Source organism: Linepithema humile, chromosome 6 (genome assembly GCF_040581485.1).
Source record: "Linepithema humile isolate Giens D197 chromosome 6, Lhum_UNIL_v1.0, whole genome shotgun sequence".
NCBI classification, from domain to species: domain Eukaryota; kingdom Metazoa; phylum Arthropoda; class Insecta; order Hymenoptera; family Formicidae; genus Linepithema; species Linepithema humile.
Genome location: NC_090133.1, coordinates 17,610,665 through 17,638,310, shown reverse-complemented (window position 1 = coordinate 17,638,310; position 27,646 = coordinate 17,610,665). Strand labels below are relative to the sequence as shown.

At 35.3% G+C, this 27,646-nt stretch overlaps 2 protein-coding genes across 6 annotated transcripts in view; both read right to left on the bottom strand.

Annotated features, from left to right (window-relative positions):
* The window catches only part of LOC105674722 (ras guanine nucleotide exchange factor R), a 28,279-nt gene extending 3,421 nt beyond the window's left edge, over nucleotides 1-24,858 (bottom strand). For 2 of the 5 annotated variants that reach the window (XM_067357023.1, XM_067357027.1), the window contains exons 1-6: nucleotides 24,603-24,858; nucleotides 23,997-24,159; nucleotides 20,122-20,387; nucleotides 18,079-18,806; nucleotides 1,523-3,273; nucleotides 761-1,272 (exon numbers count right to left, since the gene is read on the bottom strand). In XM_067357023.1, coding sequence (XP_067213124.1) covers nucleotides 761-1,272; nucleotides 1,523-3,273; nucleotides 18,079-18,198 — 2,383 coding nt within the window. In that variant the 5' untranslated portion in view covers nucleotides 18,199-18,806; nucleotides 20,122-20,387; nucleotides 23,997-24,159; nucleotides 24,603-24,858. The remainder of the gene's footprint in view (nucleotides 1-760; nucleotides 1,273-1,522; nucleotides 3,274-18,078; nucleotides 18,807-20,121; nucleotides 20,388-23,996; nucleotides 24,160-24,602) is intronic. The other 3 variants (XM_067357026.1, XM_067357025.1, XM_067357024.1) reach the window with 3 other exon arrangements.
* A 96-nt stretch (nucleotides 24,859-24,954) lies between these two features.
* Nucleotides 24,955-27,635, bottom strand: O-fut2 (O-fucosyltransferase 2). Its single transcript, XM_012371336.2, has 8 exons — nucleotides 27,380-27,635; nucleotides 27,080-27,216; nucleotides 26,870-26,995; nucleotides 26,176-26,443; nucleotides 25,906-26,098; nucleotides 25,661-25,838; nucleotides 25,332-25,461; nucleotides 24,955-25,190 (listed from the first exon to the last, which is right to left on the bottom strand). Exons 1-8 carry the CDS (start codon nucleotides 27,523-27,525, stop codon nucleotides 25,040-25,042), a joined length of 1,329 nt encoding a protein of 442 aa, XP_012226759.1. The 5' UTR covers nucleotides 27,526-27,635; the 3' UTR covers nucleotides 24,955-25,039.
* Nucleotides 27,636-27,646: the final 11 nt, after the last annotated feature.

Genomic DNA, 27,646 nt, shown 5'->3' with positions numbered 1-27,646 from the left:
ACGAGTAATTAAATCGCGTTTTTTCTTCGCGAGATCCCGCGTAACGCCTCCTCTTTGTTCTCGTAAGGCAGAGAGACGACTGTGTCGAAATGGGCAACGAGTCGTGAGAACATTTTTCTAACAAACGTTGCACGACTAAAGCGAGATTAAGGCGAAATACAAATGGTGGTAGATTGTGCAAAAGAGGCACGGCCTATCTCGCCACCGACGGGGGATCGTTTGTACAACCGTTTGGGCCAGAAAAGTTTTGACATAAGTTAACCCGCCTTGCAACATTGTTGGATAAGACTGCGGTGGTTTTGCACCATTGCAGAAAGTGTGTTTTGCAAAACTGTAGTATAACATTTAACGCTATTTAATATTCTATCTCGTTACGCGAATTTATTAATTTCTTTCCCAAATAGAGTATAATTGTCAAATGCCATTATCATATTGTGTTGAAACATTATTTTTATTTCGTACTTAAATTGTATTTTTTATTAATTGTAGAAGATTGTATTGAAATTAATTAATTGGTTCTTTTTTAATTGATATTGGAATGACTGAATTGATATCACGATGATAAAAAATCGCTTATAAAAACTCTGCCTACGTTAACTTTTGATGATGCAAATTATGTGAGAATTGAAAATTTCTGAAATTCCTATTTTTTTAAATAAAACAGAAAATTTTATTCTTTTAAATATCTGTTTTCTATTGTTAACGTTCTCATTAAGCCTCACAAATTATTAACTAAATGAACAAGTGACACGCAACTTACCAGTTTCGTTCAACACGTTATCCAATCCCGACTGCCTCAGGTATTTCGCCATAGCAAAGAGACCCTCTCCTCTCAACAACGCGGCTAGACTTTCCTGCGGACTTTGAGTCCCGATGGCATCCTCTGTCGAAGGCAATGCGGTAGTCCTCTCGAACTCATCTTGATAAACGATGTTCTCGCTCTGCGAGCTGCCCTGCGGCGATACTCTCAACGTCGACGAGGTGTCCGGGTGTCTGGAGAAGTGGCTGTAAGAAGTCGTGTGATGCGAGAAAGTCGTCGGTGTGATCGCCGTCGTCACGATCTCTTTCACGGGCGCCATCGTCGGGATAAACGGGCTTCTGCTGGACGACGGATACTTGGTCGTCACTCGCGGTATGTGGTCGGACAAGCTCGTCTTCGTCGGATTGGTGTTCACAGTGTTATATACGTGACCCGTGACGCTGGTCGCCGAGGTCACGTACTTGTCAGTCGTGGACACTGAGTTTGGCGACACCGTGACATAGGGAAAGCTGCTGAAAATTTTATTTTCTCCCTTCAGAATCTCCCATCTGATATCATTTTCGATACAAATTGATAGAAAGTGAAAAAGACGAATTCAAACGCAATAGCAAAATTGAATGAGTTATGTCTTAACAATCAGTAGCTTGTTCAGTGGAAACGCTTCATCATTTATTTCGATTGAAATAAAAATTTTAGTTGTCAATCCAAATAATTATTTAGATAAAAAAATTATGTTTACATGCGAATAATTATGACATTCACCTTTCACTGTGCCTGGTCGACGTGGATCTGATGGTGGTTGGTCTGAAGGTCGACGCTGTCGTGCTGATGGTGTGAAGAGGTGTCCTGGATGTTCCAGTGGACACCACTAGATTCGGATTGATGCTGGACTCGAAATGCTCCAGAGTGGTGGACGGAGTGGACGGTCCGAGCGAGCTGGGCGGCAGCTTCAGCTCGCCTTTCTTGATTCTCTCGACGATGGACTCGACATCGGTGCCGCTCTCCTTATCATTGGCGTTGCCCTTGACACCCTGCACTTTGTAACTGCCGTCTGCTTGCTCCTCGAGAACGACAAACGTAACCTTCTTCGCCGGCAGATTCTGAATGATCGGCGTCTTGCCGACTTCCTCGAGCTTACCGTCGCTCTTCTGCCGGATGATCTCGAAATCGGCGCCCGGCGGTAGCACGCCGCCCTTCGTCAATTCCTCAAAGATGGCTTTCGGCGGCTTGATAGTAGTCGTAGTCGGAGACGGCAGAATCGAAGTCTCAACGGTGTTTCCGGCTGATGGCACGATGGAGGACAAACCGTTCGGCGCATGAATAACTTGAATCTTCTTGCCGTTCGGCAATACGAGATCCCGGGTGGTGACATTCCTGACGGCGTCGTCGTCATCGGCAGACTGTGCCAGAGCAAGCCTGAGTTGCTTCAGCAACAGTTCTCTCTCGGCAGCGGACTGAGAGTTCTTGCTTCTTGCGCCGGAGTTCTGCTTCGTTGTGCTGGGCCTGTCGGTCTGATAGATCACTTTGATCTGGGGCTTCGGTTTGCCCTGCTGCACAAATCGACTCTCTTGGTCCTGAATTAGACTGAGCAGATTGTCCGGGATGTCCGTCTCCTGATGAGTCTTGATTATGCGTCTGGATGACGGAGGTGGCGGCGGCGTGCTAGTGGTGGTGGTGGTGGTGGTGGTGGTGGGTGTTGTCGTGCTCGCCGGTGTCGTTGCATATTTCTTCTGATGGCTAGCAATTGCTTTAAGAAAGAGCTCTGCTTCCGACGGCGTGATTCGTCGCGCCGTCGGCGAAGACAACAGCAACGGCGCGAGAGTGGTGCTGACGGCGATCGGCGTCGACGTCGCCGTCGCTGGAGGCAGAGTAGTAGAAGTGAGCCTTTGGAGTTGCTGAAGTCGCAGTAATTCCTGTTGCCTGCGCAATTCCTGCTGTTCGTACAGTAACTGCTGCCGTTGTTTCTGCAGTAGCTCCAGCTCGCGCTGTTTCTCGAGATACTCCTGAAACTGCAACGTTTGCTGATCCGTGAACAGCGGCTGCGACAGATCCTGATGATGAAGATTCTGGAAACCATTCTGGTTGTACGGGTTACCGAACTGCTGCTGCTGCTGCTGCTGCTGCTGCTGCTGCTGCTGCTGCTGTTGCTGCTGTTGCTGCTTCTGCTGCTGCTGATACTGCTGGAACTGCGGCGCTTGTGGACTGTTCACAAAATTCGAAGCACCGAGCTGGGCGATTTTTTGCTGTTGCTGCTGTAGAAGCTGCTGGACTTGCTGCTGCTGCTGCTGCAGGTGTAACAATTGCTGCTGCTTTGTTCGATCGACCTTATACTTGGCCAGAGAGGCGTACGGTGTGTTAGTTTGCGCTTGGTCGTACGAAGGGAAGGATACCCGTGCATTTTTGGAGTCCTGAATGGGCCGCCGATACCGTTGTTGATGTTGCTGCACGTCGCTCAGTATCTGGGCTTGCTGGGAAGCCGAGAGACGAGGCCGCGGATCGTGCACGAAACGACCCTAAAACCGGAAAAGAGCGATTTATGTCGCAAGGCTGTTTAAAATGCAATGTTGCAGTTATTATCCTTCATTCATCTCGTGCAATGTCGTAATATCTCATGCAATATAGAATTTTTGTGTGCACTTCAGGCATCACGAGCGCATTAATGATGTAACACTGTGATGCTTTCAGTGGCATATCGTCAACATCAAAAAGTGACAATCTACTAATTATTCTTGAAGTTGAACGGTGATTATTCTTTGGATCTTTTATGATGTAACAAGAAATCTATATGATTTGCTCGAAAATGTATTACGATAAAGAAACGTGCATGATTCTTTGCGAATATAGATATAATCTCTAGTGATAAACTTAAAAATATGGTATCATCATCAAAGTCGTAAAGATAAAAGGGAAATTGATAATGATAGAAGTGTAATAAATCTCTTTCGTACATTACAGAGAAAGTATGAAAAATCGCTGGATTCATTCGTCGATTTTCATAAATTACCGTGGTTAATTACTTTGCAAATCACCGCTTTTGCATTTCTACTGCAAATGTTTTACTAGACATGCTATACGTACTAATGTGCTATGATAGAAGAAATCTTCTAAAAGCGAAAGCAAATCAAATCCACGCAGTCCGCAATGGTATTCAATGTATGTGACAAGATAAGAAATTATCGGTTTGCATTTCTATTCGAAGGCGCTTATTGAAAACCAAGTGGGAAATCAGAGGGAAGATTATTTCACGATTTAGCAAAAGTTGCTTCACACTCGCTCGTCGTTCCATAACTGCGAACGATCAATTTAAATCAGTAGATTGACATTTAATTTACGACATATATTTTTCAATTCTTTGCTAAGTAATATTCCTTCAGGAATAATTTTCATTACTCAATCCTGTCTTGTGTTGTATGCACAACAAAGAACAAATTGATAGTTGATTGAGAAGCTTGCTTATATAATAAGAAATTAATGATGTAATTAATCTATAACAAACACGATTTACAGACATCGTTGTCAGATTTTTGGGTCAGCAGTTTCTTACGCGCCATAATAAATTCGGAAAGGAAGATTTCACTTCCAATGTGTATCACAATCTCGCTAATTCCTGTTTATTGATTCCATTATCGCTATTATGATTGCGATACAATGCCGCGCGCGTAGTGCGTTCTCAAATTCACAGTTGAGTGTATTGTGCGCGCGAGAAAAACACGCGAATAATTAAGGTTGCCGTAATTAAGAGGGGCATTGTTCGATCTTCCTTTCTCTCGGGTGCCTTCTGTCGTTGCGGACCCGTTGTGAGACAGGTCTTCTCGCCTTCTCGCCGAGAAAGTACGACCTACTGCAGTTTTCATTTCGCACACATAACAGCTTATATGTCACATTCGAAATATACTGGTTATTTATATAACTGGTAGCAGCTGATATTCGCATTTCGCATCATTACATGCGTCTGCAGGTGTCGTATTTGTAAATTATTCACAACAGTTTTTATTTAAAAGCGTTGAATTTCTTTTTACAATTTTTCAATAAACATATCTGAATGTTATGTTTATTCACTTATATTTTTCAGCAATCACTATTATAATCGTCAATTCTCATACTGAAAACAAAATGCTTATTAAGTAAAATATTTTTATCATTATTTGAATTGTAAATGAGATCTAAAATAAATTAACAAACAAAATGATAGCTCGAACGCCGTGAAAAGTAAAGTGATGCAAACAATCCATTCATAAGAAATTTCAATACGAACAATGTAGCGCCGTTTCAGGTCAATTATACGCATTCGATTGGCATTGACATTAACATCAAGGAATCTCATCCGCATACGCAAATTCTAACGTTCTATGTCAATGTTAATAGCTAGCTGTATTCATGTTGTATAACGTTATATTATCAATTATTACAAACATGCCTATATCATTATATAATTCATTATATCATTAGAAGATGTTATTTTAAAATATACGCATATAAAAGCTCTTTGATTAAATTGCTAATTGACAATAATTCAATAAGAAATTTAAGCTAGGATTTTATTGTGCAATATTGTCTTTGATACTTGCACTAAAGCGAGGAATTTCTATATTTGCATAGTTCTTGGTAAGTCATACTTGGTATGTTGAATGGATTTCATTGACTGACAAGTACAGGGTTATTGAATGGTTTCAATAACACAGGTTCAACTGCACGCACCGTGACGAGGTAATTTTAATGGGCAAATGTCATTGGGCGGTACGAATGTATTTGGCACGTTACTTCTTTCTCCATTTCATTAATAACCGTAGTCTCAATCTCGCCAATCAATATGGCGAATAATGATATAAGTTTAAACTGATGATTCATGTAGCAGCGGACAAATTAATAGAAATCAATGAAAACAATTAAAGATGCGAACTATTTTCTCTCATAGCTGCAACATTAAGTTAAATGTCATAAGCTTTGATGTGGCAATTATTCATTTAGTTTAAACTTTCTATTTTTACTATTTTAGCGGAGTGCCACTGCTGGAAAATCGATTTTGCAAGTAAGCGATAAGTAAAAAATAGCAATTTTTGCATATTCGCGCATTTGGTCGACAATTTTGAGCGATCGGTGTTGTGCGATTAATTGAGCGCGTTGAAAGTTTGAAGTCATCTATGTATCTGTCACTTTGCAAGATTGCGATCGGATATTACTTCTCAAAGAGCGCTATGTAGATCAGGCCGGATATTAAAACGTCGTAAAAAGGTTGCGAATAACGTTGCGTTCCGCAAAACGCGAGAGTTGCGGCAAACGGATTTTTAAAGTCTTTTCTGGAATTGAATCTCTGTCGTAGTCGCAAATGAGCTATCTGGCAATTTATGCGATCGCCTCGAGAAATAGTCTGCCTCTGTCGGAGGATAATTGAGGCCTAGAAAGCGACGGAGCCTTTAGAGAAACTTTGGAGAATTGTGGTAAGAATGACGGGGCACCCTGTTTTCGACGATTCATCACAAATTCAAATTTTGCGGAAATTCGATTCGGAATCATGTTTGTAATTCGAGTAAAGCTTTAACGTGAAAAGAGCTGTAAGCGTTAAAAATAAAAATTTCCAGGTAAAACATTTTTCTAAACAACAATTATCAAGAAATGTTATTAGAAATAAATTAAAATTGAACAAAACTTTTTTCATTACAAAAAAATTTTAATTGCCTTCTTTTACGCTAAGTCTGTTTAAATATTTTGCACGCATTTTGAAGATGCCAATAATAAGATAAAAGCAGTCTATAAAGGTCTTTTACGAAAGCGGATGCAATTGCAATAATCGGTTAATCATTCGTGTAACGCGAACATTAGCAGTTGTATAAAAAAATTTGATATAAAGTGAAGGCAACGCTTAGACATGTGAACAAACGCAAGTCACGAAACGCTCCACCCACGTACGATATAAATGTTAGCGGGTACAAATCGCGTGCGAACGAGACTGCGATAGGCACGAGATAGGCATTATCATATATTGCTTATCGAAAAGGGATATTTGCTGCGATCGTAATAACTTCCGGCCAGATACAATGCTCTGACCGCAGCCCCGGCTTAAGCAAGCTAAACCTCTCACTTTCGTATCACAAGTCGACCGCAATTCGCGGCCGGATTCTCGAAAATCTTCCGCGGTAGACTGAAACAAATTTGGCAATTAGCAGATGTAGGTCTCAGAATGGGTAGCTCCACGGATACAATTGCGACATTTAATGGAAAACGTCAGACTTTTTGACTTTTAGCATTTAAATATCGTAACGATTAGACCGCAAATCAAACTAAAATAACAGTCGTTTTAAATTGGACGAAGAACGTAATTCTATCATTTAACCGTTAAAGTTTAATAAATCGCAAAAAAAAAATTAAGGACTCCTTTATATCTAATGTAAAATAAGGCCAGGCTGGCTATTAAATCTATTTACTTTCCCATATCGCGAGTAATTTGCAGAAGAAATTTAATAGTGGCAGAAGAGATAGAATACTTTAATTCAAGTCGTATAGCGTCATTGCAGCTTATTGCGTTTTCTTGCCGCTAAGGCGATTATCTTAGCTTCTCCTGGTGATTCGAAGATCAAGGAGTGGATCGAGGGCGTTCGTAATAGCTGCAGAAGAAGGTAAGAAAACCACACCTGGAATCAATGTGTTTCGTTTTTTTTTTTTTTCTTTCCGTCTGTGGGAAACTCGCGGTCACTGGATTGCACTTAGCTTTTACGATGGTCGTGCGCCGCACACAATTGCGTCAGTAGATACGGATCGTGCATAGACGGCGAACGGCGATCATCGACGTATGTTTAGATTGATGATTTGATACGCCGCGCATCTGCATGCATCTTGATGCGGCGTTATGTAAGCTGATATGTCGCATTCGTTAAATTTCACGTTGAACTTTGTTGCGATATACATTGTTTATTACCGCAGCGCGGGCAGATTAGGCTTTTTTATAGAGCTCCATAAACGCTTTCGACGCTTTCGACACTTTCGACTTTAGAAATGTCATCGTAATTCATTATAAGTGGCGGTGTATAAATTTTATGATCGCTACGTTATAGTTGATTTATCTGTGTTTAAAGATATAGAAAAAAAAAAAAGGATGATGTAAAACTAGTTTGTTTCTCATGAATAAATTTGAAGAAAAAGAATTGCATTCCTTCTCGTTTCCAGATTTTGTTTTCTGATATCTTCGTTTTGCGTAAAATTATTTATTCCCGCTCGTATATTCAATATTCTTGAAAAATCAGGACACTGCAAATTATTAATGTTAGCAATCGCTATATTTTATTATTATTTTATACACGCAATTGCATAATTCGTTGGCATGCACGATCAAACGCGTGCATTCACTAACTGTGGCATGCAGTGCTGCATAGTCGACTTATGCAACGAATGCTCCTTCACTTTTCCGATCTAAAGAAAGGCAGATCCGGGATGTTTCCTCGTAAAGAGAATTTTTGCGACTATCACATTAATAACAGACTACATGCTAATATTAATATTTTCTACCAGTATCGAAGCATTACATCTGATCGAATAAACGCTATAAATTTCCACGTGCCGTTAGAATGAATTTCACACCGTCAATGCGTTTGCTCTTATTAGTCTATAATTTTTCTTATACAACTTGACTCGCATTTTTTTGTATTCTATCAAGTGAGAGTGCTGTCAGAAAACAATAATGCATTTTCTGATCGCGAAAGTAGCGAAATGTTTCACATCAGTACGAGGTTTTATTTACTTCACAATGGCTACAACATAAATTCCCAGAAAGGCTTTTAGCAGTCAAATTGCACAGCCTTATCCAGTTAAGAATCAATACTTTCATATCCTTCCCCGGAAGGCGTTGCCGTCAAGCTAAGCGCCAGTTTTCCGCATAAAGTGAATCCAATTCCGCGGTAATATCAACGAGCAAGAAAGAGAATTCAATCGTGATTCGTGTCGATCGGCATGAGCTGTCGGCATAATATCTGGCGTAAACTTTAAGCTCAATTTAGCATGTATACCGGTTGATGTGCATTATTCAAAGGATGCCGCCGGCACGCGCATTTATTCCAAGAATGTATAAGCAAGTAATTTATCGAGGAAGCGGTGCCATAATCTCCCATCGGAGAGGTTTCTAACATGCTAGCTTCAAAGGCGCCTCGATAGTAATAAAGCAATATGCAACATTGTACAGCTCGTTAATTACGAACTCCTGGGAATTACATGTTGAATCAAAGAACAAAGAAATTATTAGAAAGCAAGCGAAAAAATATTCTTTAAAACTACTCAGCAGTTTTTAGGACATTAAAATTTCATAAATATTGAAAAGAAATACTCAATATATTATATATATATATATATATATATATATATATATATATATATATATATATAATCAAGCACATATAAATAATTAATATATTATTTTTTGTAATTTTTTCGTAAAGAATACATGAGATATTTAAATAATTCCGACAAAGGGAATAATTCGGAAATCGATCGCGGAAGCAGTTTTTTTTCAGAAAGTATGATTGTAGCTAATCGTGATCAAAAGAAACAAATTATAGTAAAATCTCATGAGTCTCAAAAACACTTTTTCGCATAGATTAAACATTGTTCGAGCTTGTCATATCGTTCTCTCTATGTCATCTGTCTGTTGTGCGTTTTAACACGCTCTCGAAAGTCAAGACGAAACAATTCGTATATCGCGTCAACGATCTTTCTGTGGCTGCTAAAATTCTGTGACTAATAAAAATAACTAGGTAGAAAGATAACAGAAGCATAGAGAAAGTGGTATCTTAAAAGGACGCTTCCTACACCTTTCGAAAGCTTTCATTTCCCTCTTCAATGTCCCTCTCGTTATCTCAGGATCCGCAATTAATCTTAAGCGAATCCTCCCATTGCGAGTCTTTGTGGATTCCCAGTGTTCCGTTTTTACGCATCTTTTGTTCGTCGCCAAGAAGGCATTTCGACGACAAATCCGGTCGATCGCTTTTACTTTCGATCACGTATACGAGATCATTCCGCTTTTAGTGAAAGGATGACCCGCGACATAACGGAATAACTCTCACGCATATACGATGACTATACAGCGTATACGTATAATATATGTAGAATGTCTCCAAAAGACAATTTTAAATAGCAGATTCTTTACTAAATTCTTTTTACTATCCTAGAATGTTTACTTTATTTAAATTTTTTAGCATATATATCGAGAGAAATTATTCCTTGCAATTTTTCAATTTTGATTATCATATATTTCTCTATAATCAAGTTTCAAACAAAACTGCATTTAAAATTAATTTAAAAATGTAGTTTTTGTTATTTATTTAGGTTTCTATAGTTAAATTCATGGAAAGCTTTTTTAGCAAGTGTTTATAACTTAAAAATAAATAATGCCTCAATTATTTTCGCTAAAACAAAATCGATTCTTTTGCCAAAGAATCTATCATTAAAAAGACATTACATTTTTTAAGACATTTTATGCAAAGTTTTAAAATTTTCTGAATTTAAAATTTTCTGAATCTAAATTAATAGTATTTAATAGCAATAAAAAAATTTAATTTGAATATTTTTTACTAGTTTGCGTCTAAAAGAGTTTTTTTACGCATTTATTATAAATTAAATAAAATAATTAAAATGAATAGCAAGAATTCTGTCAATTTCATAACGAAACGTTTCGCGATTTCTTTCCAGTCCTACTAGGCTTAATCGACAAATGAAAATTTCTCTCAGAACAAGTAGCGTGTCCTTCTATTACTGAGGAGGATCGACGAGAGAAACTTCACCCCGGGGTCATATCGCACTTTCCGTTTCACTGCTATTATCTGCGAAATCGTCTGATGCGAACACGGTGCATTTCCACGCGAGAGAGGACGAGTCGGAAGCAATTTTCAAGGCAGTTTCGCGCACGAACGAAAAGAAAAGAAAAACGAGAGAAAAAATACACGAGAAAATTAGCCGATCGACTAGAAGCACACCTGTCCGGAAAATTTCGCACGCGACGAGCCCACGCTTTCGAGGCTTCGCAAATTCTTCTTACAATTCTTTTCTTACTGCCATTACATATCATTACATATCATTAAGTGCATCTGCAATACGTACACGGCGACTGATAAATTCCGCATGATTAGTTCGTTAACAATAAGATGTATCATGCACGAGACTTTAGTCAAGTTACCGATTGGCAAACTTACTTTTCAGATTTTTAATTTTATTTTATCTATTTTATGTATTTCTAGATAAACTATTCTTAAATAAATTAAAAATTATTAAAATATTTTTAAAGTAGTTTTTTTCCATGTGTGTAAAATAGAATATCTTGTAAAAATAACACTTGCATTAAATTCTAAAATTTCAGAATTTCACTTTTATGATATATTGAAATTTTACTTGTATTCAAATTTAAGAGATGTCACATAAAAATAGCGCGATGCGAAACTTGAAACTCGCGATCGAAAATAATAAATTCGATGAGTCAACTAAGTGTTGTTGCGCCATTAAACATACCGACATTAACTGTCATCAAAACAGGTTTTTTTCTTGGCGGAAGTTATTTGCCTGATACGGGTAGTAAAAGTAGGTGATGAGAAAAGATGAAAGGAAAAAAATTTAACCTTTACCTCATGTCTATCAAGGAGAAATTGATTAATTGAATAATCGAAACGTGTCCTCTTGTATCTCCATTACAAGAAGTTCGGAACATTTTAGTTCCGCCTTCCATTCAAATTTCGAGAAAGCTGATCCGAAGACAAATAGAATATAATAGCTCTATGCGATAAAAATAGCGACTTCTCTCTATAATAGACAAAATCTCCGATCAAATGTTTTCGAAACCATTTTTGTTTACTTGCAATTCAGACAAAAAGGTAGAAGAAAGTACGAATAAGATTTAATAGAAAATACAAACTTCGAAATTAATATTATAGATAACATTTAAAAAATATGTTGCAATCATAGTTGCAAACTCTATCTTTTTCAAATCACCTCTCTTTGTAAAACCGATCGGTACGCCCGATACAGACATTGCATCCTGACGAATTACTCGCTACATTCTCTTGGATCACTAGCAATTTATCTTAAATAGCGTTTGATCGGCGGCTTCTGTTATTAACGCTTGACCGATTATAGCGATTAAGCGCCGCGCCGTTAGATCGAGTCTGCAAGAAAGTGAAACGATGCGGTAATAACGCCAAAGGTTCTCGTCCCCAATATCGACGTGAACGAAACACTTCGGCGAGCTTGCCGAAGAGAGAAGGCAAAAAAATTAATTGTACACTTGACGCGGCAAAAAACAGTGTCTTATGGCAGACCAACGTTTCTCGCCACTGCATTTTTTTTCGCAAACTTTGAGATGATGAGTTGCGATAAGATTAATAACAATGAAAAAGATAAATTTTTAGCAACGATTAAATATTTATCTTTTACAAAAAGGAGATTTAGACGCTCAGTAATTTCAGTTGTAAAATATAATAGGTACTTGTGAGAGCTCGTATCAGCCACGCGTTACCGTAAATGATTGTTTCGTTGCGGTAATTTGATCGTGAAGGACTAACGTGCCCGCGAACGCTTTGCGTAAGATCGCGGAGATGTGGCTCGCGTGTATATTCGCGTGTAGGATTCGTCCGGTGTGAAGTGTTGAAACACAGTGGACTGTTCTTGCGGCGGGATGTTTCGTTAAATAGCGTTTACGCAAGACGAAATAGATCGCTTATTGGCCAATTGATTCTGGATAATCTGTCCGCATTGTAATCTGCAATTACGTTGCGTGAAAATAAGGCAAATTGGTGAGAAAATAGGCTGCGAAAACTCCGAACGCGTTCTATGATTGCAGTTAATTATCTATAATCATTGATTCGATTATCAATCATGCCACGTAATCGGCAATGAGAATTGGAGATTACAAGAGATAATGAAGTCTGATTGCTTCGTTATTCGAAATATCTGAAAAATTTTTGGAATTATCGAACGTTTTACAGATGTAAGAGGCTTAGCGCGAAACACGTGTAAATCTTCTCGACTCGGAAACTTTCTTCTCGAACGACTTGTAATCTCACTTAATTACACGCCTTTCTTAGACCAGTGGTCACAGCTTAACTTTTACCGAGATGACATTTAACAAAGTAGACAAATGCCAAAGAAATGTTCTAAAGAAGATTATTCGCTGATAAATTAACTAATTTCGATTTAAAAAGCCCGCAATAATGACCGCCCAAGGCTGTATCACAAAATTATAGTGCATAACCGAATATTAATTTTAATGGATCTTTCATTGCTAATAATACAAATAGAACGCACAATAAAAATTTCATCTTTAATTTATCAATTGTTTAGAAAAGCAGAGCTGCTTTTCACTGAGTCTTGCGGCTTTCTAGAAAAGCGTATAAACTATCTTTTCAGAGTCAATATAAAAAAATAATTTATGGAAATTTATTATTTCGGAAAATATTGCTTTCATCAAAAGCCGTTAAAATTAATTCAATTAAAATTAATTCATTAAAATTAATTACGATAGCTATTGACTGGACGAGAAAATGTTTCCATAGTCGGCATTCTGAATAACTTGGACTGTTATGCAGAATGACATCCCCTTTCGCTTCAACAATCTAGTTTAATTAAATAGACTGACGAGAGATTTCGTTTATTCACTATAAGCAATCTTGACACAGTTCTCTACTTCGCAGTTCCGTCGTTGTTTTATTACGTCAGTGTAATTGTGTCCTTAATTGCTTCTCGTAATGTTCAATACTCGAATGTGTGTCTAACGCGTATATATTTGCGCGGAATGAAAGCCGGTCTTTCTTCCGCATTACTTTGCTTCACATTATTGAGATTTTAATACGCAATCTAGTCAATGACTTAATTAATTAACAATGGCGCGATATGATCAGCTTGACCGGCAGTTACTTTGCGATATATAAATGCATTGTATGTAATTAAATTCATTAAAATAAATAATGAGCTTTCACTTAAGGTAATCGCTAATATCAGTTCTTTTTTTTTTCCAACGCGTACTTCGCAGTCTGTTTTACTCTAGAATATTCACACAAGATTTCCGGCTAATAACAGATTGCATAATTTCCACGCCCGAGAAATTAATTACACCTGTTCACCTTCCGCAGCAAAACAAAGAATTCTTGTTCGCGCGTCACCATACCATATCCGTTCTTGATCTGTCGTTATTCTCAAAGGAAGGTTTCTGGAGAAAGTGAGAGATCACGTAGCATCCTTCACCTTCACCCATTGTCCTCTATAGTCGCCTCGATCTCACCTCGTGTTCCCGAGTAAAATTGATAACGCGAGCATGACATATTTCTGACATATTTATATCAATTTATAAATAAAGATTTGTTCAACATTTCGCGATATCAAGCCGACTTATTTTCATAATTGAATTATTTCACTATCTTTACACATAATTTGCTTGAAATCGTCCGTGAATGTACCTTGAAATAATTTTTAATCAATTTTGTTTAATGATCACGCTAATGTGATGTATCTCAATAGAAAATATTTTAATAAACGCACGTCGTTTCGCAGCGCGTATCGTACTTATAAGGTAAATTTTTTATTACTGTATGCGTACTCATTTTTGATACGCTCTAAATGTGCCCCTCGGCAGAAAAAAAAGAGATATGAAATAAAAGGAGCAACCGCAATAACTAGCACCGTTTGAACAGACGAATGATGAGGGAAAATCGCTTTTGCATGGCTACCAGGCCACATATGTCTGCGATTTGAAGACGATTTCTACAGCGTGCCAGAAAATCGTTACAAAACGGCGATAAGTACGTCCGTATTTACGTCTATAATCACGCGCACGTAAACTTATTCTAGTAAATCTGCTGGTCAATTTTTATTTTAGGATTGTAATGTTGCGCGAATCGCGCGATGTACGCAACTACACGACGGATGCGAAGGATTATGGGCAGATCAAAATAGAACGGTGAAAATCGTACACCTCTTATGTAAATTGCGGAAAAGCCGCGCGGAGCGTTCGGGCACTTTAATTGATTGCTTTTTAGCCGCGAAATATTTCTTTCCCCTAATTTTTCACTTCTACCGTTAGCGTTATCTAATGTTGCATAATGGCGATATTGCACAGTATTTTATACATAAAGAAATCTTTCCTATACACATTTATTTATATACTTAATCCTTTAATTAAATTTTAAATTAAGTTTTTCGTTTAAAAATAAGATTATTTTACGAAGTGATAATGATGGCGAATACACACAAGTACAAGTGCTAATGCAAACGTGATACAAATGAAGAATAATCATTATGCTATTCATTGTCAAATAAAACACATCACACCTCTCTATCGAATGTTTATACACTTAAGGACGTTTTTTCCCGGATAAAAACAAATGTTTTCCTCGTTGTTTGCACATTAGAAAGTTCAGTTTATACGCAGCGATGTATACATTTTGTACGCGATATACAAGCGTCTCGGAAGAGGAGAACCGGAAGCTACTGGATGTCCCTCATATTTGCTCTTACACATGCACGGAGCACTCTTCGTACCGTACATGGAAACCTGAACGTTTTCTCAGCAGCTTGAGTGAAAGGTTCCGCGATCGGATACGTTCCATGTTGTTTGGGTCGTTGTATCCACTCCCAATATATCCCTAATTAACAACAATTATTTTTCAAGTGGATACCTTCCTCCACCAATTAAATAAAGAGAAGCTACTTAAGCGACATTGCCCATCTTATCGATATAAATCTCGTCAAAATTAAATTGTATTTTGATGCTTAGGAAAACATATACGTCACACAATGACTTAAAATATTATTAGAGCGTTTGATTAAAATTAACAATGCGATAGACGTTATATTTATATAAAAAATTATTGAATCGTTGAGCTGCTGAGATGTTAAAACGTTAAAATTTCTCTGTGTATTTTTTTTCACGTTTATGAGATAAATATTGATAATTAATCTAAGGATTAAAATTTTCCTAAAATATTTCTTATTAAAATTTGTACTTGTATTAGGTAACCAACAAGGTTTGTGCAATTTTTCGTGAAGCGTATTATCAGCAAAATTGCACGAACTCGGTTACCTGATATTTTGAGCAATGAGCTCTTTTTTTTGCCAAAGCGGAAATACACAGTTTTGCGTTCTCGACTTATCCGATTCTCGAGAGAAACCTAGCAATTAGAATGAGATGCTGTCGAGAAAGATAGGCGGAGTGGATATTGGTACAGATGTAGCAGGAGCGAAAGAGGCGGCACAAAAGAGAGAAGGCGGAGAGAGGGTCAAGAGTCACTCTGTTAGTGGGTGAGCACTCGCTCGGTTCTACTTTCGTGCAGTCTCTGTTGTCACGATCTCGCATTTCGAAGTTCCATATCGTAATCATTGAGTGAAGAGATCTAAGAGTAGATAGAAGAGTATTCAAATTGATACACGGATAATTGCGTGAGCATTATCTTTTTGTAAAAGGACTTACACGGAAGTAGAATAAAACAAGATATTTTAATAAATTTATGACAATTTTCCAATCATTAACCACCGAATCCTGTGTATCAATAAAATTTTACAAAGTTGTTACTGCACTTATTACGTGCTGTGCGGTTAGTTTACTGGTAAGAATTTTTTCGTGACGTAACTAATGCAGTAATGTTCTGTATATATTTATATATAATATTTCCTTTACATTTTTATATTTGTTTTTTAAAAATATTTTTATATTATTTCTTCTAATATCAACTGAATTTTATTATAAATGCAAAATTCTTGTTGCATGCTCTATTTTCGGTAGAAATAACACTCAACGCTCGATGAATAGTAAGATAAATCTAGATGATTGTAAAATATGAGCTCCATGTTCGTCCTGATGAGAAAAGACGGATGAAAAGTGTAATTAACGCAAAGAACGATTCTTTTTTTGTACATGGTTACCGTCTCGCCAGTGAAATTTCACTGCGATCGTCGGAAAAGATAGCCGGAGGATTCGCGATGCAATGGGCGCACTGGCAACGGCCTGATTACGTCAGGCGCGGCAATTTCATTAAATCTGCATACTCGCTTGCGCTCGAATAATCTATGTGCCCGGAGCAGTGCACGCATTAAGTCGAATCTCTCGAGAAATTTCGAAACAAATCCAATCAAACATTGAAAGATGTATTGCGGAAATGCGCGTGAGATTAATGATGAACCTTTATGATCCGCTCGAGTCTGAGCAAAAACTATAGCAATTATTCAATCTATTCTGAATAAATAGATAACTATATTAATAACAACTAAAATTAAATATCATTATTGTACGATTAACATAAATTGTAAAACTAATTCTATTTATTCTAATTATCCATTTCACTATTATAAAAAGTATCTATAAATATATTATTTTATATTTATTTATATAATTTATGTTAATTTTTAAATTATCACTTGAATGTTTTATGAACAGTAGGAGTAATAGCAGACTTCCTATGTTAATGCAAATTTTACGACTTTTTCACGGACGAAATTTTCACGGCGTTAAGACGTAAGAATAATGAGCCAATTACTTTCACCGTGAGTTTCTGCGGTCTGTATATTTATTTGAATAAGTACCGTGTCAACGATAGTTCTAAACGTATTTCGTAGATCGTTTGGCCTACGATTGCGTATATATCATTATCGACTACCGATTTTAAAACGGGTATAGAAACCACCGATTTCATCGCCGAAGGATTTCTAGGTCAAGATACATAAGTTAATGTACTATAAAGTTTCAAGTAATTTCTACTTAAAATTTTATCTCATAGTTTTGCAATTAATGCATTTTTGAGAATAAAATTCTTCGTATTTTATTCTCAGAGTAAACATTTTCCTATCATCTTTTTTATCTCGTAAATTAAAATGAAAGTTGATACGAAAAACTATGAATTAATAGTGCATTATTCCATTCATAATAATAAAATCAAAGCAAGAGCAGGAAAGAGATCAACGTTTATAATTACTATAAATTTAAAACATCTCGTGATAAAACTTCATCTCGCATTATCATACTTCCGTTATGCAAATTTTTTATCGATCGAAGAAAGTTTTTTAACGCGAGAGAAAGTCATACCTACGAAAGATTTTATTAAAGAAAATAAAAATTATTCTCGCAAATCGTCACGTTCGACAGTTCCCTAAATTTTTCGACTAAATTTGTGTCAGTTAAAATAAATAAATATATATTAAACTATATATGTTAAAAATAAATAATAAATATTAAACCACAACCGGAAATTTTGTATCACTTCCAATTGGTTGTGCAATAATTATATGCACTTTTTTATTTAATTTTGCTTATTTAATGACAAAATATATAAAACAATTTTACTCGTTATAATTTTTGTTTTTACCTGTTGAAGATGGGGCAAGTCAGGACCACTCAATATTGCAGGATCAGCCTCGGCGGTCACGAAGGTGTCCAGTCGCAGAATTAACGCAGTCCACAGAAAGCACAAGTATCTTCGCCTCATCGTGAAGGATAATACTCGTCTTGGCTCTCAAACAATGTTCACACTACGGCGAAGCACCTGTTGTACTCTTCTACGAGAATTTTACCACGGGTACATCAGAATCCCCTGACGATTTTGAATTGCTTTCAGCAATCTGCCTCAGTCGACGATCCTCGTGAGAAAAATGATTCGCTTTCCTCTTAATGATCCCGCCTGTGAGTTCAAGCGTGAGGATTACGCCCCCTTATTGTTTTATCGTCGGTCTTAGCCTGTCCGATGTTATCGGTATCTCTTGTCTAATGTCGCGGAAGAAACGCTGCTCACGCCTTGTAGGATATCAGCATTGAATGCCAACGCTTCCTTTCTTCCTGCATCCAGAGAGAGGCGAGATCAGAAAGAGGCTGAGCCGATCTCGCGCCAGCTGCCAGCTGTGGAGCTTTAACGAGTTCACACGTCGACGAGGACGGATTCGGGACTGTTGGAGATCGGAAAACGTTCGAGAGTTTTACTTCTCCGGGCGCGGGAAGAGTTCTCGCGATCCGTCAGGTGGGAGACGGTCACCAGGTAGGATGGTGAACGTCAACAAAGAAGAACCCACTACTTCTTTCATTTTCCTCCGGCGAGATACGCTGTGATATCAATCGGAATAGAATAAAAAAGAAAGAATCTTTCTTGTGTACACGATACACAAATCGAGAATTAAAGAGAATTCCTAAAACACATGCGTGTGGAGCAAAGTACTTCGAAATATAAAACCTCAGCAAAAAGATATTCAGTCTAGTGAACTATAAACTTATGTCACAAGAGCAAGAGTTACATTTTATAAATTATATCTATCATCTGTGTGTAATAAAAAATATAATTGTATTTTATAAATGCACATTTCAAATTATTGTGATTCACATATAATTATGTCTCCCAACTAGCAGCCTGCATTTTAATAACTTTTTTGTTTTAAATGTAGTTTTATATTTCTAAATTAAAATTACCAAAACATTTTTACAAGTATTTTATCTACTTTGTAAAAATTTCACGAAATCCACATGCAAAATTATGCGTATGTCAAGGAAGTTATATGTTACGATTACAATAAACTTTCGGATACCAAGAAACATTTGCAAGAAAGCCTGTTTGACCGGAATTACTGCGATGGTAATCGAGAAACGTCGTAAAAAAATCCCCTTCTATTCCTTTCTTTATTGCGAACGAAAGATCGGAAGAGAGAAGCGTTGCACGAGCAATTTATGGAACGCGCGTCACCCACCCGTCAACGCGATATTACTTAATGCTGATCGAGATTAAACGAGATGCTCGAATGGATATCGATTCATTATGAATCCGTCATAGCCGGCGTTCCGGAGAGCGAGTAAATGCGCGACGTACCGTTTTACAGCTCGCCTTTTTCGTGCACTGCCTCCGATAATGCTGCATTTTTTATTCCCAGCTCAGCGCGCTCACGGAAATGTTACTTATTTAAACCTACGTATTCCTGCTTTTACATTATATAATTTTAAAATTGTATTACGTCTGGCGCATTCAATGCTTTTATCATTTATCATACTTAATACACATTGCAAATAATTTTTCTCATCAATTGGTTAAAAAAAGTTAGTTAACTTTGTGATTTTCACATAGACATGTCATCGTAATAAATGATGTAATAATGTGAGATGAATATCGATGGCTGTTATTATGCAGAAATCACGATCTTATATCATCATGAATATAGAGTCAGTGTAAAAGCCTTACGAAAGTTTCTATCATTACAAGTAAAAAAAAATAGATCTTAGAATCGTATTTAGAGCTCGGAGTATATGAAGCAACCGAAACGTGCTCGCGTATGACGCGAGCGAGCGAGAACCAAGTCCGTGCAACCAAAGATGACTAATGATGATATGTAATGCGGCGATGTTATTAGGGAATCAAGATCATATAAATACGTACCTTACTTTGCTGGATCAACGTCGATATTTCATCATGTTTCGTTGCTCTTTGTGATTAAGAAGCAATATCCTTTCAGGATCGCCCCAGGCGACGATGACGCGTTCGTCCAGTAGATCTTCCTTTCTCTCGATCGTGTGACAATCGAATCTCGTTTGATCTCGGCTTGATACGAAGACAGATCATTGCTGATCTTGGTGATAAATTCCGTGAATGCGGCGACTTTCTCGATTTCAGGATTTTAACGAACCTCACAGCACTTACTGCGCCTAAAAATTAAATTTAAGAATTTAAAAAATCTGTAGTATATTAAAAAATAAAATCTACTGGAATTTAAATGAATGATAAGATTAGAGAGAGAGTACACGACAATATACATAAGTTTTGATATATAAGATAGCGGACGATATAATTCTACAACTGCATTTTATAAAGCACGCAATAAACCCTAATTTTTCAGTTATCCTTGATTCAATATTTTAAAAGTGTTATAATTTAAATCCTTAGATATTAATTTTTATTTGATAAAATATATAATTTAGTTTTTGCTAGCGGCAATATTATGAAGATATATCCAGACGGAAAATATGCATGTAAAGCTACTTGTTTTTATGTACAACGATTGAGATAATAAAATAGATTATTATTATTTACATCGTTACTTGCAGACTGGTATTTGTGATAAAAAATTATCGTGATAATATCTATAATTTTCCATCATTTGCATTCTGTGCTACCACGCGTGCTAAGTAGTTGCGTGCAGTTTTCAAGCTACATTACGACATCTGAAAATATAAATAATTAAACAGGGACAAGAATTTTCGCAAGATTTGCAATCTCAGACTCCTTCATTACTTGGCCTCTTAGTATTTTATCAGATTATTTTATAGATGCCAATTTATACGCGTAATGTCGTGCGATGTTTTACTCTGTATCATAATGCCTATATTTATGTCCTTGCGGTAATGCGGTTTCCATCAATTTTTTTATCAATATCTTTCGCTAATTTTTTACACACACATTTCTATTTCCTGTTTTTTTCAGTAATCATTATTGAATTATTATATTGTCTAACAATAAATACTGTTTTATATAATGTATACATGCAGACGTGCGAACTTTCTTCTTTAGCACGACGCGCGGCTATCACTTTCTTCAAGGCGCGTAACTTCTCGAGGAATCACCTGCCCTCAATTCATGAATAAAACAAAGAAAATAAATCAGTCTCACGAAGTAAAGATTTCAAATATTTTTTGAACGTATGCTACAAAGTATATTAGATAATTATTATATGAATTAATGTTAAACATTATCGACAAAAAAAATTATCGGAGACATTAGGTCTTTTTATAGATGTTTGCAAAAATGTAATACAATATTCATGTAAAGTAATATAATATTTGATAATTTTCATAATTTGTTAGATGCGTTATAGTACTAATAATTAAAAAGTATAAATTAAAATAAGAAAAATTTTCTACAAGAACAGGAAAAATTGTTTAAAGAGACAAATAAAATAATTATATAACGTTAAATACTACGTGACTTTTCGATTAATTTAATATCAAATGACGGTACTATAACGCTTTTTTTAAATCAGAGGGTACCAGTTAAGTGCCGCGTTACATAAGACAACATAATGACCGTAAGCTTATCACGAATGAGACATCTGCCTTGTCGTGAAAAGTATTGTGTGGATACATGAGTATCATGTATGGGAAAAGAGGCTTTCCTCTACGTGCGCGTATGAACCCTCGTTAAAAAGCGTTTCACTCGAATGAAAGGGAGCGGAAGCGGTCTTAACGATGCAAGAGTTATGCGATTTCTTGTACGGGAAGATCTTTTTAATAGCACGCAAAAACTGTAAAAAGATGGATAAATGATAATCGGTTGATTCCAAACGACTTCAAACAATAAAATTGATTTGAGAAATTTAAGAATAGATTCTTTGATCAAACTACCAGCAATGCCTGCTGAATCATGCAGATAATTGCTACACTGATTCGCAACATTGCTACATTGCTACATTGATACATCCTGTATGATGAGAAATGTGTAGTTTGAGTGAGATATATATTAGCTTATGATCTTTCTTTGTAGATATAATATTATAATATTGATAATTTATAGTATTTAAATAAAACTTATAAAATAGCTAAGTTTATGCTCATCATTAAATTGTTGATATAGTAAACTGATATGACTTTCACTTGGCTATAATTTTTAGCTATAATTATCCATATCATGTTTAATATGTAACAGAATCAGCAAATCTTGTATCTCAGCAGCAGCTGAAACATTTTGCCGATAGATTAGGTGAAAGGACGCCAGTTTGTCTTAGTTATTAACGAAATAAACCTAAGTGATGTTAAACAACAATAATTTTATCGCAAGAAGAACATTCAAACGTACTTTTGCGCGCTTCAAGTCTGCCACCTTTGTGGATTTCTTTCTTGCCACTAAGGTAATTGCTCAAATAATTATAATACCGCCAACGCGTCCGTCGACATCGTGGCCGCATTGCATTGTAATAATATCACGCTGTAATGCACTAAAATACACCGTACTTTCCAATTATCTAATGTCGCCAAATATAGTGAGAAAAAAGTGCTAACTAAAAACGCTGGAAGATGATTCAATTTCCTGAAACGGCATTTCCAAACTATTAAAATTACTGTTCAGAATAAAGTTTAATTTCCTTTATATTAGTGTGCGTGAAGCTTATTATTTCATGGAAATTCATTAATTATTGAGAGTTCTAATTTTATTTCGAATAGTTCTAGAATTCTTGACAGATTAAATAAATAGTTCTGGTCATAAATAAAAGATTGGCTTAGAAGAAACTGAGACACTAGGTTCACACTGCGTCTCAATTTGTTCTTAAGTCATTCCCTTTGATTTATATAATCAGAACCATTAATTTAATCCATTAGGAACTCCAGAATTATTAAATATAAAGCCAAAATTCTCAATAATTAATGAGTTTCCATAAAATAATACGTCAACTTCATACACATTTCATATTAATTCAATAATATAAATAGAATTTGTATGTATGAGGCAACATTTTTTTTTTAAAAACAAAAATTTAATAAATTATACTAAAGTGCTTAAGTGCCAAAGATTTCATTAGTTTGTTTAACGTATTTAGCATCATAATTATGCAAAATTTTTATTTTTTTAAACTCAAACTAATAATATTAACAAATATTCCTGATCCGAAAGTGTAATTAAACGAGCAATTGCGCACGCTTTCACTTTTTCTTAACTAATAACGAAAGTCGATACGTAAGTCTGACGCTTTCGTTGATCGTCTTCCTCATTGTGCTCGCTTCAATTCGCAAAGACTTAATAATTAGAAACAAATGATATTTGCAATGCCAATCAATTATCTCGATCATCAAAAAACATCTTTTAAACATTATTCCAAGTCTTTAATTATTCGGAAAGTATTCTCGTTATCTTGGCGTTAGAAAAATCAAATTAATAACTCAGTAACTTGATTATATACTCGATTATAACTGATCGAGAAAGTCGTCAACGGCTGATAATCTTCCTATCAAATTTTACGGATGATTAGTTCACCGATACGCGTTGTCTGCAATCAGACGGATTACACAGACGACGTAACGATTTAATTCAATCGCTTTATTCTCCGTTATTGAGCCGCGACTGCATCCTGCAATTAATATTCGCGCAATTGCATAAACGTGAACAGTACAGTAATTTTCACCAGCGTAGAAAGGCGATTTGCCATAATCATAATATAGGCCTGATGACACACCGATGGTGCATTATGAGGGGATTATGCGCACGAATTGTTCCAAGGTCTGTTTCAAGTCATCCGGTTCAAAATTGTTAACAAAACCACAATATACCTTCATTTCTTTTCACCTTCTTCTTAATGCGGCTTTTTCATCACAATTCTTTAATTGTTGCTCCCTGCCACGAATCCTTTATCACGATAGAAAGAAGCATAGATAATCGCTGGATATAACATCTTTATGTAGATTTTTTATAATTATCTCACAGTGTTTAAATCTGAAAAATAATATAAATGCATATATTACTCTGTAAAACAGAATATTTCTTTTAATTTATGTTTATTGTTTGTTTATTGAAAATTTTATCTATTAATATTTACGACGCAGCTTAGTAAAAAAATAATTAAAAAAATATGAATTTTATGCATTCTGAATATACAGAAATAAATCAACACTAAAAGAGCGATATTGGCGCATAATAAGACTTGTATGGAAGGATTGACATTTTGTAAAAAAATATTCGCGATAATTTTTCAGAAATTCATTTCTGCATAGCAATATGTGGCTAATAACATGGTAGGTCAAATATGGCTGTGCAATCCATTTTTACATGGACCGCTGATGCAAAAATTTCGATATTTCCAGATAACCAAATGCTAGCAACATTTGTTTGTTGGATTGGCATATATTATTTCATATCAGCGATTGTATATTTCTTACCACGCTTTATCAACAATGTCCAAGACTTTACAAAAGACACTCGCGATATATTTTCACGGATAAAATTTACATTTAAACACTAAATATCGCGCAAAAAATGCAGCGGTAAAATGCGGAACTATTATCCTTCATGGTGCATTTTCATGAACGCATTCACAATCGAGTGATATTGCACTTTTTAGAGTATCGATATTGTCGATTTGGCGCGAATATTAAACGTGACAATCATTCAATGTTGATATAAAATTCAATTTAAATTTTAAAATTTCTGATATTAAAAAAATAACTTATTAAGTACTAATTATTTTCATTAAAAAAAAAAAATATATATATATATATAAAGAGATAAGGATATGTATTTATATGTTTATTGTATGCAATATCGCATATATAAAAACTATTAAAAAAGACTAAAATTACTAACATTTTTTATTGTTTCACCAGACAATCTGCCACTGTCCAGCTGCCGCGCATTTCTTATTGCTCTTACATAATCGATTAAATGTAGTTTCTGATGCAAAACCAATAATCTCTCTGTCTTCTTGTATTCTGAATGTAAATGTTGATTCATGTGTTCCTATAAAATACCTAATAAAAAACAACAACAAAAAATACATAGAACTTTAATAAATTGCCTTTATAGAGAATAGTTTGTGAAAAAAAGAGGCCCATATTTTTAGAATCATAATTAATCGTTATTATAACATAGAAAGTGCAAATTATTCTCACCTGGCATATGAACAGATTATTTGGTCAATGATGGCAATTCCACCGTCCTTAAATTTATCTATTATATAATCAGATGGTACAAATTTCGTGACTTTGTACTGAGATAAATATGATTTCAGTTCTTCAAATTCTAAAAATGCATTATCTAATTATTATCTAATTTTTATATCTTATATATGTTTTTTAATCATAATTTGTATTAATTTAGCATTAATTTGTATTAATTACCAATTTATTAAATCGATTTCAATTTTATCTAAGAATTTAATTAAAAAAGGCTCTTAGCACAGCAGCAGTTTTTCAAACTTAAGTTTATAAGACGCATGTACCGTGTTGCTCTGCATCTGTAGCCACAAATAATACCATTAGTCCAAGTTTTTCCATCTTTTCTTGTAATTGAGAAGCAGCATCCTTTATTGTTGGCACTGACGACTTGTGGCCAATGATAAAATCGCGTCTCCTAAGATGAACCGACAAATATGGACCACCTTTTGCATTTCGCCGACTCTAAAATTAATAACCAGCACGATTAATTATCGGCAATTAAGAAAAAAATATAATTGTTATAACTTACTTTTTCTTTCGTCCAATCCGCAGGTCGTTCAGTGTAATCATTCTCATCTGTGGAATTCAAAAAAGTTTTTCTATAATTTCTCGCAATATTATACAACTCGGAATTATAACGCATGCTGCGCCTGGCTTCCCAATATTCTTTAGAACCATATTTGTCGTGCAGAGCAATTTCCATATGATCAAACATTACAGATCTGTAAACAGTAAAAAAAATACTAAATTCTATAAGATCATTACAAAAGCAAGTTGCAATATTTGATGTATCTTGTACCTGTACTGTGTTGGTTTAAGATTCTGATAAAGATCTGATGCCATACCATGAAATGTTATACATTTTACATCCTGAGTTGTAATATTATGGTATCCCCAGAATGGACCAGTGTATAAATGTTGTTCCAACTTATAGTATCGCAAAGAATCATGATTGCAATCCACCACTTCATTTTTATCTTCAAATCTACCTGTCCTGAACATTTCTTCATCATTTTGCAGAACATATAAGCAATCAAGTTGAATTTTTTTGCTTCCAAATGAGTATTCTAAAAGGAGACTGTTATAAAGTCAAGTGAATTATTTACATCTTAAAAGTCCTTATAATATTAAATTAAAAAGAAAAGATATCAATATATTAATGCATTATAGATTATTCAAACTATATATTTCAAGTGTATAAAAAATAAAAAAAAAATATTTGATGTTTGCTATCAGATAAAACTTACATCACAGCACATCCTGAACTAATATTTAATGATATTATATTTATTTTCTTTCCTTTTGTTAACAAAGCAAATTATTTGATATACATTTAAAAATCCAGTGAGCTAAATGTTAGCAATGTTGGCTTATTAGAAACGTTTTGAGCATTGTTTAAAGTTTACTACAACTTGAAAAATAAATCCCAAACAATTTATGCATTAATGTTCAATATCTTTGCAGTTAAAAATGTAAAGAAAGTAGTGTTATACCTTCCATAAATTTATACATTTCAATGACTGGTATGTATTGTTGTAAACTCATAATATCAAAAAAGGTACTCCAGGATAGACGCTCTTGTAATCCTGCATTTTTACTTCGCCAATGATACAGATTACCTAAATCAGAAAGATGAATAGATATAGGAATATATAATATTCTATAAAATATATAAATACATATATTTCTAATCCATATCTTACCCCATGGTGGTAAAACCAATTGCCATTGAAATTCCTTGTTCCTTTCAGCCAATCTTTTTAGAAAAACAGCAACACGAACATATACATCTCTTCTCAGATTGAAACCTTCTGGAGGATTTACATCATAAAGGATATAACTATAAAAAAAAGCCTATTGTAAGTTTTTATAAATAAAAATGACAATAAATTGTAAATTTTATTGGAGAGCTAAATGAGACAAATTTAAAAGTTCAAAAATTGTTGTGGTACTTAAAATCTTTTTTTTAATGCGGTTACAGATAAACTCTTAACAATTCTTACCGTTTTTGTGTAAAATGTCTCCGAATAGAACATTTCTCCGAATTTTCGTCATATTCATCAGATGCATCACAAAATTCGAACTCGTTGTCATTTGCGATGCACGCAGTTAAAGTAATAATAATATACAGAATTTTTAATACGAACATTTTTCGATTATAAATCTGTTACTCCAACAGTTCAGAAATTTATTCTTTGAACTAGCTGCATTTTTGCACTTTCTGCACTACAAATGAAATAGATATGTAATAAAGAAAGGAAATAGATATA

Coding starts and splice junctions, on each gene's coding strand:
- O-fut2 (XM_012371336.2), bottom strand. CDS start 27,525: ATGTTCGTATTAAAAATTCTGTATATTATTATTACTTTAACTGCGTGC. Junction 27,217..27,379: donor AGACATTTTACACAAAAACG/GTAAGAATTGTT, acceptor TTTTTTTTATAG/TTATATCCTTTATGATGTAA. Junction 25,191..25,331: donor ATAATCTGTTCATATGCCAG/GTGAGAATAATT, acceptor GTTTTTTATTAG/GTATTTTATAGGAACACATG.